This window comes from Terrapene carolina, unplaced genomic scaffold (genome assembly GCF_002925995.2).
Source record: "Terrapene carolina triunguis isolate 2854851 unplaced genomic scaffold, T_m_triunguis-2.0 Scaffold36477, whole genome shotgun sequence".
In the NCBI taxonomy this organism is placed as follows: Eukaryota; Metazoa; Chordata; order Testudines; family Emydidae; genus Terrapene; species Terrapene triunguis.
Genome location: NW_020700828.1, coordinates 10138 through 20716, shown reverse-complemented (window position 1 = coordinate 20716; position 10579 = coordinate 10138). Strand labels below are relative to the sequence as shown.

General features: G+C 63.3%; 1 protein-coding gene across 1 annotated transcript; it reads right to left on the bottom strand.

The window, feature by feature from the left end:
* Nucleotides 1–3095: 3095 nt before the first annotated feature.
* LOC113405433 (gastrula zinc finger protein XlCGF52.1-like) lies at nucleotides 3096–5566 on the bottom strand. Its single transcript, XM_026646647.2, has 3 exons — nucleotides 5533–5566; nucleotides 4826–4939; nucleotides 3096–4093 (listed from the first exon to the last, which is right to left on the bottom strand). The coding sequence occupies exons 1-3, from the start codon at nucleotides 5564–5566 to the stop codon at nucleotides 3096–3098; spliced, it is 1146 nt and encodes a 381-aa protein (XP_026502432.1).
* Between the last annotated feature and the right edge of the window lie 5013 nt (nucleotides 5567–10579).

Genomic DNA, 10579 nt, shown 5'->3' with positions numbered 1-10579 from the left:
TGGAAATTTCCATTACATGTGTCTGACGAAGTGGGTATTCACCCACGAAAGCTCATGCTCCAATACGTCTGTTAGTCTATAAGGTGCCACAGGACTCTGTTGCTTTTTACAGATCCCGACTAACACGGCTCCCCCTCTGATACTTAATGTGAATGTATGTCCTGCAGAGTCTGATCGATCGCCATTGAACGCGCTTGAATACGAGTCATTTCCCCGGGTGTCCGGTATTCAGCAGAGGGAAGCGTGGCCACCCTAGTCTCAGGCAGGACTCGGGGGCTCCCGGAAGGAGTTCTAGCACCGGAGAGGGTTGCAGTTAAGCTGCGGAGCGGAGGGGCCAGTTCCCAATGAATGAAACCTCCCCGGGAAGAAGAGGCTGAGCGTGTCCAAGGGCAGGTGGAAGGAAGGTGCTGAATGAGTTTCACAGGAAAAGTTCCTCACTGATGGTTTGACTTGAGCTCTAGAAACCCAGAACTGATGATTCAACTGCACAGAGGGAGTTCGGCCTTGAACTCAAGGAGCCGATATCACTGATTCCGACTCACGACATGTTTATTCTTTACCCTGAGGTTACCCAGTAACAGGAAATAGCTACCGCGGCGACGCCCCACCTGACACCAGCCCGGCGGCTCAGCTCTGCCCAGGACACATGGCCAGAGCCCCTGGAGTTGTTATAATGCAGTATCTGGGTTACTGCAGGGCCCACAGCCTGCAAGGCATCACCTGCATGGCCAAGGAGACGCAGGCCCAGCTCCAAGGAGCTGACAGCTCGGGGCCTCACGTAAACATACAAAGGGTGGGGAACTGAATAAATACACATGGACTACACCCAACTGCCCCCGCCCCCTCACCGCTGTTAGCTGGCCAAGGTCCTGGAGGCATGACCCGGCCTGGAGGAGAGACATGCGGGGGGGCGGAGGAGGGATGGCCTCAGAGATCAGTCCAGGGAGGGGGTTGCAATCGTGTAGGAGGTCAAGGAGAGAACGGCTGAGAAGCAGACAAGTAGGCAGTCAAAGCTGGCATCATCGGTGGGGCAGAAGGGGTAGGAGATGGCATCAAAACGGCCAGGCCGGGTCAGACCAATGATCCATCTAGCCCAGGATCCTGTCTTCCGACAGTGGCCAGTGCCAGGTGCCCCAGAGGGAATGAACAGGAGAGGGCAGTGTATTGAGTGATCCATCCCTTGGCGTCCACTCCCAGCTGCTGGCAGTTGGAGATTTAGGGACACTCAGATCATGGTGTGGTGTCCCTGATCATCTCGGCTGATAGCCACTGATGGACCGATCCTCCAGGAACTGGTCTAGTTCTTTTCTGAACCGTTATAGTTTTGGCCTTCACAACATCCCCTGGCAAGGAGTTCCACAGGTTGACTGTGCGTTGTGGGGAGTACCTCCTTAGCTTGACATGATAGGAGACCAGAGTGGGGAAGCCGGCGGGAACGGTTTGCAGATAGCGTTCTGTGGAGAGCCCCAAGCAAGCAATAACTCTATCTATGGCAGGACCTGCAAATCCCCAGGTAATGGTCTGTTTGCAGCCAGATTTACACGAGGTGCCCAAGACGTTCTGGCCGTTGAAACAAACAGGAATTTGTGTCCCCAGCACCATGGAGGTGGCCTGCCAGGAATGGGTTCCACGCAGAACGGGAACTGTCCTAGCAATTTCAACCCGACTTGCAGCGCTGGCCCCCATCGGGGGGGAATTCTGGAAGGCAGATGGCCACTTCTGCTCCACGGGGCCTCAGGAAACCTCTGCACGTTCGGGGGGTGTGGAGCCAGGACACACAACACTGTGCAGTTTCTCCCTGAAGGAGGGTGGCCACTATGAACATAGGTCACCTCGCTCCACTACTGCAGCCTGGCCTGGAGGGGTTATATCTGCCCTGAACTCTGCACAGAGTTCACTGTCTTCCCCACCCCCAGAACCGGTGGGGAACCCTCCCCCCCCCACACCCCTCTGCTGCGACAGGGGGCAGCCCCGAACTGCTCTGGAGCTGCAGAGCCTTTCCAATCCCTGCACAGTTATAACGTGAGCGGATCCAGGTACAGGGCTGTGGTGAAACCACCAGGGCGGGCGCCCCGCCCAGTGCAGCCAGCGTGCTGTGACGTGCCCCCAGGACCGGTTCTATGGGGAGAACCAGCCACACCGGGAACAGCAGCTAGCGGAACCTCACGCGCAACCGTGGGAAGAGGGGGTGAACTTCTACAGCCCAGGCTATGCCGGGGCGAACCAGACAATCCATCCATTTATCTGGCCACCGTCACCATGGTATCTGGGCGCCCCATTACTGTATTTATCCCCACCCCACCCCCCATGGGCAGGGCAGGCTGGTATCCCCATTGCACAGCTGGGGCAGCGAGGCCTTGAGAGGCTAAGGGACATGTCCAAGGTCACCCAGAAATCTGTAGCAGAGCAGGGACATGAACCCAAGGCTTTGGCTAGTGCCCTGACCTCTCTCAGAAACTGCCCAATGGTCCTTCTGAGGGGGCTGCAGGAACCCCAGGTGAGATTCTCTGCCCTGGGTGAAGCAGGAGGCCAGACCGGATGGTCAGAACAATCTCTTCTGGCCTTCGCTGCTACGACTCTCTAAGCCCATCACTGCCTACGGTGGGTTGGGTAACTGTGGGGGGGCTCAGGACGCCCACTGGCGTGCCGTGGGACTGCCATTTGAGGAGGGGGATGTAGCTCTCAGAGCGGCCAGGCCCAGGGCGAGTCTGGTGCCTTACAATGAGGACGCACTGCAATATACTGGCGAGCAGTGAAATTCACCCCGGGAGAGGGCTGGCTGGCAAGGCCTCGGCACCTCTTGAGTCCTGCATGCGCGCCAGCCCTCAGCCCTGGGGTGAATTTCACCCCCATCCTTAGCAACGGCAGAACCCCCCCAGAGTGACCCACCCAGGGCTCTGCAAGACAGCAGAGCTTCCCCTCAAAGGCTGGGGTCTTGCTCCATGGCCCACGGGACCCCCACGCTGAGACAACGCCTAGGCCTCGCCCCAGCCCTCTGCCCAGGGGCGAGTTTCGCCCCCGGGCCTTAGCAACGGCAGAGCCCGCGCAGCCTGCCAGGCCTGGCCGCAGCCTGCAGGAGACAGAGCGGCCGGGGGCTACTGCTCGTCCCCGTGGGCCCTCTGATGGAGGAGCAGCTTGGTCTTGAAGCTGAAGCTCCTCCCGCACTGGGCGCAGGCGTAGGGCTTGAAGCGCCGGTGCAGCTTCCGGTGGGCCATGAGGTTGGCCTTGTTGCAGAAGGTGCGGTCGCACTCGGGGCAGGCGTAGGGCCGCTCCCCGGTGTGCACCCGCTGGTGCATGAGGAGGTTCCCGTTGCGGCTGAAGCTGCGGCCGCAGTCGGCGCACTTATGGGAGCGCTCCTGCGGGTGGCTGCGCTGGTGGATCATCAGGCTCTCCTTCCAGCTGAAGCTGCGGTCGCAGCGGGCGCAGACGAAGGGCCTCTCCTCGCGGTGCGCCGCCTCGTGCTGGGCCAGGCTGGCCGGGTCGCCGAAGCTCTGCCCGCACTCGGGGCACCGGTGGGGCGTGTCCCCGACGTGCTCCTTCCTGTGGGCCAGCAGGTTCCTCTTGTGGCGGAAGCTCTCCCCGCACAGGCTGCAGGCGTGGCCGCCCTCGCCCGCGTGCCCCGCCCGGTGCCGCAGCAGGTCGCCCTTGAGGCAGAAGCTTTTCCCGCACTCGGTGCAGGCGTGCCGGCTCTTCCCCCGCCGCTTCTTGTGGGTCAAGAGGTTGCGGCGGTGGCGGAAGCTCTTCCCGCAGGCCCGGCACTCGTGGGGCCCGGCGCCCGGGTGCAGGCGCTGGTGGGCGCTCAGTGAGGCCTCGTCATCAAAGCTCTTCCCGCACTCGCAGCAGATGAGGGGGCCCTCGCTCCCCGGGTGGATCATGGCCAGTGTGCCGCCCAGGAACGCACCGTCCCTCCCCTCCCACTCCGGGGATTGCTGGGGGGCGTCTCCCGCCAGGTCCCTCTGCTTCACCTCGCACCACAGGGCAGGATATTCCAGCACAAACCCCTCGGCTCCCCCGGCCAGCGACGTGTGTGGCACCCACTGGTCGTTGTAGCCCTCCACAGACAGCTCCTCCTTGACACGCCTTCCCCAGCCAGCTGTTGGACAGACCAAGCCAAGCAGTTACACCCTGGGAAGGGGCTGGGGGAGGCCGGACGCTCCGCTGGTGCCAACGAGCGTTAACATCACACGCCTTTGCCGATTCCCACCGGCCCTGGGCTCACACAGCGCCCAGAGCCACACCTCTGCCCCCGCGCCGCACTGTGGAGTGAGTTTGGGGGGGGCTGGGCTTTAGAGACAGGGCAGTGTCTCTGCCGGTGCCCGCTGTGCGGCAAACACAGAGCAGAGATTCTGGGCACAGGCTGCGGTGTGTGTGGTCACGGCACGCTCCCCCTCGGGGATACGACCTGGACTGGCACACAGGGCGGGGGTAACGAATGGTAGATCAGTGAGCTCCCTGACCGTGTGCCCGACCTCCCTGCAGGAACGGCCTTGCCGCAGATCTCATTGCAGAGCAAGGAGCCCAGGGAGATCGGGGGCCACCCTCGCTGCCCTGCTCTGCCCAGCAGCACAGAGCAGGCAGACAGCCGCCGTGAGCGGCAGAGAGCTGGCACAGGCACTTCTACCCCCAGACCCCCTTTTAGCCCTAGCAGAGGGGCCTGGCCCAGGCCACTGCTGCATGAATGTCTCTTGGGGATACTGATCGGCCAGCGCAGGCCTGAGTCCCCCTCTGCTCATCTGCCCCCCGGGACAGGGACTGAACGTTGCACAACGTTTCTGCTCTTTTGTCTCTGAGCAGTTCGCAGGGAGGGGGAATCGGTGCTGCTCACCTGTGCTGGGGGCGTCCAGGATTCCTCTGTCCCTCTCGCCCTGGGGAGCGGTGGCATGTGGCTCTTCCCCTCGCTCCATTTTACAGATCATTTCCGGTTTGGGGCCTGCAGAACCTGGGCATGGGGGGAGACCCACAGTCTGGGTTTCCTGTGTCCGCCGCAGGAAGAGGCGATTTGCAACACGTCGGATGTGAGTGGGAGATGCTGTCACGGGGGCTCTTCGTTCTGACTGCAAACCCCTTGGGGCAGGGACACATGGGGGGGGCTACTGACTGGGATGTGCCCAGCTCCCGCAGTGCTGTGTCCGCATGTAACAGCAGTGTGTGAACCGGAGCCGCCCTGCGAGGTGCAGCCCACGGGACCTGGAGCGGGTTTGAATTCCTCACCCCCGCTGGGAGAGGCAGCTGCCGAGGGATGGGAGGTACCTGCAGCCCCTGGGCCCTGTGGACGGGACAGAGCGGTTCAGCCCATTTCCCAGGCACGTCTGAAGGGACATGTGGGTGCCCTGCGGGATTTCAAGGTTCCCTTGAAAAGGGCTGGCGTGGGGCTGGGCCGTGCCTGGACCATGCACAGAGCTCACTCGCTGCCCAAGAGGTGTGGGCTGCGGCTGGCTCCTGTGGGCTAGAGGGTCTCCCTCGGTGTGGATTTCATCCCACTCTGGCACCGGCCAGGGCCTTTCACAGACTCTAACAGGGCCTGATCCTCACCCAGCGAGGCGATGAGCTCGTAATTCTCCATCATCACGTCCCGGTACAGCTCCCGTTGCCATTCAGCTAACGCCGCCCACTCCTCCGGGGAGAAATAGACCGCCACGTCCTCGAACGACACCAGGGCCTGAAACACAAGAAGGGTCCCCATTCGGGACCTACTGATTCAGTGGCATCTTTATCCACCATCCTCAATGGGGGCAGGCGGGAGGGGAGTCTGTGGGCACCGTACATGGTCACGTCCTCCAAGCTGCCCCACTCACCCCCCAGACTAGGGCCCCACGGCCGGTTGAGTCACCTCCCTTTACCTTCCCCGAGACAGGTTCTGTCTCTGATCTTCTGCGGACCAGCCCCATGTGGCTTCAAGCCTGGGGGTGTCCTGAGCTTGTCCTGTGAGAGTGGGGCAACTGCTCAGGAAGGCTGGCCTGGTGGGCACGGTGGTGGGCTGGCGCTCAGGGGACCTGGGGCAGTTCCTGGTTCTGCCACAGACTCCCCGTGTGACCCTGGGTATGTCACTTAACCTCCCATCTGGCCACTGGGGATACTAACACTTACCTCCTCCCTACCTTTGTCTGGGTTATTTAGATTTGCCTATAAGCACCTGGGGGCAGGGGCTGTCTCTGACTCTGGGTATATCCAGAGCCCACCACAATGGGACCCTGATCTAGGGCCATTAGAGCGTCACCGTAATACTGCCAATTACCGCATCCAGCCCTGGTCTGTGCCCAGCTGAGAGTAGCCCCTGATCAACCCAGTCGGCACTCAGACCCGCCTGGCCAGCACTCAGACCCACACAGCCAGCACTCAGACCTACACAGCGGGCACACGCAGACCCTCCCGGCCGGCACGCAGACCCGCCCGGCCGGCACGCAGACCCGCCCGGCCGGCACGCAGACCTACACAGCGGGCACACGCAGACCCGCCCGGCCGGCATGCAGACCCGCCCAGCCAGCACGCAGACCTACACAGCGGGCACACGCAGACCCGCCCGGCCGGCACGCAGACCCGCCCGGCCGGTGTCTAGATGAGAACATGCAGCTGCAGGGGAGGGAGAGATCCCAGGGGAGAGAGTTCGCAGCAGGCTCACTCGGGCTAAACTTAAAGGTGATCTGCAAAGCAGAAAAAATTCTCATGATGCATAAAGGGCAGAGAGACTAGAACAGAACAGGATGGGGCAGGGGTCTGCTTGTTTTTTACCTTACAGCTACGTCAGGAATATCAAGTCTCCTCTTCCCTGATCTTTGGGCGGACTGAGAAACGTGGCGTGAGCTTCTCAGCCTCTCCTGGAAGGGCAGGTGGCACTGAGCCAAACTTTAGCTCGGAGAGCTTTTCTCGCAAGACTTCCTTGGGCATTGGAGTTAAACAGGTGCCGACACCACAAACAGACTCCACCGCGTTTGAAATAGCCACTGCCCCCTTCTTAGCCTGGCTTTGCTCGCAGGGCACCTCTAATGTCCGATCTAGCAGGTCGGTCTGGTTTATTACCCTATGCTCACCCCAAGGCTCAGCGCTCCCCACTCGGGCAGTCAGTCTGGGCGCTCTCCGGTCAGCCAGAGACCCCCCAGGGAGACCAGCCCCTCGTTCCAATAGAAAAACAAGCAGAACGATAATGTACAAATCTCCTTTGTGCATCATAAAGACGCAGAGGCCACAACAAACCGGTTTTTAAAACATTCGCAGGTCCCCGGGAAGAGGCAGAGCCCCCAGAACTCAGGACGTTTCGAACTCGGCCAGTGGGATTACTTCGTTATTCGTTACGATTCGTTTAGCACAATGTGCCGAGCTTTTCACGATGCACCATCAGCCCCCAGGTCCAAGGAGTTCTGGGAGCAGGGCTGGATGTCAGAGAGCTTCCGGACCCTGGAGGCGGGGGGACTCCAGCACCTGGGCACCCACAGGCCTGGTCTACCCTTAAAAGGCAGGTTGACATGGCTACCTCGGTCAGGGTGTGAAAAAGCCACCCCCGCGCCCCAGCTGTGCCCAGCATCCCGCCCCCGGGGGACGGAAGACTGTGCCCAGCGCTAGGGCTGGGCACGTTCCTGCCCTGATGGTCCGGCCCCTTCTGCGGCTGCAGCCCAGGCACTGGGGCTACGCTGGCAGAGCTCCGTGACCGCGCTGCGCCAGGGCCGTGTCTGCAGCTCCGTTTCCTGCCCCTCCAGCAGCTCCCGGGCCTGGCCCAGCCTGCGTGGGGCTGGCAGCGGGCGGGAGGGGTGATTTCCGGGAGTCCCGCTGAGCCCACCCGGCAGAGAGCAGGGCTGCCCGGCGCCCAGGGACCGGCCCCTGCCCCAGGCACTGGGAAAGGATCTGAGGGCAGCCCCATGCACAGGGCAGGAGCCTGGCCCTGCCCCCTGGGGGCACCGGCTGCGCCGGGATGTTTCTAGGGGATGCACCGAGCTCAGACTAGATGATCTAACGGCCCCTGGCCCCCGCAGCCGGGCGGGGAGGGGAAGGTGCCAGGGCAGCCCCCCGCCTGCAGGCGCCCCGAGCCGAGCCGCCCGCCCCTACCTGCGCAGCGCTCCCAGCGGCCATGCCCCCTGCGCGGCCCGGGGCTCGGCGCTGCTCGGCGCCCGCGGAGCCTCCCGGCGCCGCTGCGCTTCCTCCGCCGGGCTGGGCCGGGGCCGGAAGGAGGCGGGCGGGGACGGGGGAGGAGCCGCTCACACAGCCCGGCCCAGCGCCGGGGAGGAGCAGCCCGGGGCTCGCTACCCACGAGCCGGTTCCCTCCACCGGGCTCCAGGCTGCAGCGGGGCTCGGCTCTGCCCCGGCCCGGCCCAAGGGCCCCAAACTCGGCCCTGGCCGGGGGCTTCGGGCACAAGCCGTAACCGCCGGGACCTCGGGCACCGAACCTGCTGCGGGGGCGCAGACCCCGGGGTCCCTCCCTTAGCCGGTCCGGTCCCACGGGGCTCCCCAGGGCCCCCTCCCTTAGCCGGTCCGGTCCCACGGGGCTCCCCGGAACAGACCCCGGCTCCCGCTCCCTTAGCCAGGCCGGCCCTGCAGGGCTCCCCTTCCCTTAGCTGACCCAGTCCCACAGGGCTCCCCAGGGCCCCCCTCCTTTAGCCAGCCTGGCCCCGCAGGGCTCCCCGGAACAGACCTCGGCTCCCCTTCCCTTAGCCAGCTCGGCCCGACGCCGATGGTGCTCCCCAGAGCCCCCTCCCTTAGCCAGCCTGGCCCCACAGGGCTCCCCGGAACAGACCTCGGCTCCCCTTCCCTTAGCCGAGCTGGCCCCGCAGGGCTCCCCTCCCTTAGCCAGCTCGGCCCGACGCCGACGGGGCTCCCCAGGGCCCCCTCCCTTAGCCAGCCTGGCCCCGCAGGGCTCCTGGGGGGGCCCTCCTTTAGCCAGGTTGGCCTCGCAGGGCTGCCCGGGATCCCCTCCCTTAGCTTGCCCAGTCCCCCAGAGCTCCCCGGGGACAGACCCACCCCTACACCCAGGCACCACTGGCCCTGCAGGGCTCACGGGGACAGACCCCGGCTCTCTCTCACCCAGCCCTGCCGGTGTAACGGGGGGGCTGGGGAATAAAGGCTTGGGCAGCCGGGGAGCCCGGGTTACTGAGCAGGCAGCGCACATCTGCATTCCCTGCTTCGCTTCCTTCGAAGGCCGAGTCCCTGAGTTCCCTGCTCAGCGCTGGCGGAAAGCCGCTTTCGGTGATTCTGTACCATTACCCCAGGACAGCGGAGGAGTGCAGAGCTCCCCGAGGGGTGGGTCATGCACGGGATGCATGCAGAGGTCTGGGTAGGGCTCAGGAGGGGAAGGGTGGAGCTGGGTGGGGCACGGCCCTACAGAAATACAGCACGAACGAGGGAGAAAATCTGATTGACACTTGGCCCCCGGCACATGCATGGGAGTTGAAGAACCCAGAAAAGCCAGTGCTGCACCAGGTTCTCCTATGCCCCCGGGGGACTCCGCAATTACACAGACATGCTGCGCCGGAGCCCAGCAAGCGAGAACTGGACGGGTTTATTGGACACTGGGTCTGACAGCGGGAGAGTGTATTTATGTACCGCGCCCAGTTTCAGTGCATACGCTGCTTCGTCAGCCAGCCCTTCCCTTCCTGCGTGAAGGTAGCACATTTCTCAGCTGAGCTGGTGAGTTACAGTCTTAGTAAAGAAAATGTTCTTTAAGCAGGACCCCGCTGGTGCTGCTAACACGCCTCGCCCGTCCCTCCTCGCCCACTCGAACTGCAGCATCATTGGCGCCGCCAAAGCAGCCCGGGGGGACACGGCTCGACCCTGCGAAACGAGGCGTTCCCAGATTTCAGAGGGGACCCAGCACTGGCTCAGGCTCTGGCCAGGCTGAGAGCTGCAGCTAAAGCCAGCTTCAAACTGAAGTGGGGGACGAGGGCGATTTCGGTTCGATGGTAGCAGAAACTCTCCGGGCAGCGAAGCTCTGGGACAGGCCCCAAGGGAGGTCATGGAGGCCCTGTCACTGGAGGTTTTCAAGAACCCGCTGGATGAACACCTGTCAGGGCTGGGCTGGGCTTTCTTGGTCCTGCCTCAGCCGGGCTCTGGACTGGGTGACCTCCCGAGGTCCTTTCCAGCCCAGCGTTTCTATGGTTCTTACAAGGCAAGAGGGTCGTCAGAAGGGTGTGACCGGAGGCTGGACGGGCAAGGCTGGCACTGCGGCTAGGACATGCTGGCGGGCAGCTGGGATTCACAAGCACCCACCGGCGACTCGGTCCTGGCTGGTTAAGGAGACCTGAGAACGGAGACTGGTCAATGGTGCCTCTAGCCAGGCTTTCGCCAGTGCGGCTACAGGCCCTTTACCAGCGAGCCAGGCTGCTCTGGGCAGCCAATGTACTGCGACTCCGGACTGGGGCTGCTGGACAGATCCTGTGGTTCTCTCTGGCTCTCCAGCCCCAGGCTAACCCATGCACTCCCCTAAAACCCCAGCCTAGAGTCAGCAGTCGTGGGCTGGAGTACAGCAAGCTGCCATCTGCCTTCTCTCCCAGACGTGGGCCTTGCTGCAGCGAGATCTGCCTCTCGGGACCCCTTGGCTGGAGCACCGGAGCCTGCGTGCTACCTGGGGCTCAGCCGGAAGATTTCTCCTAGGCCC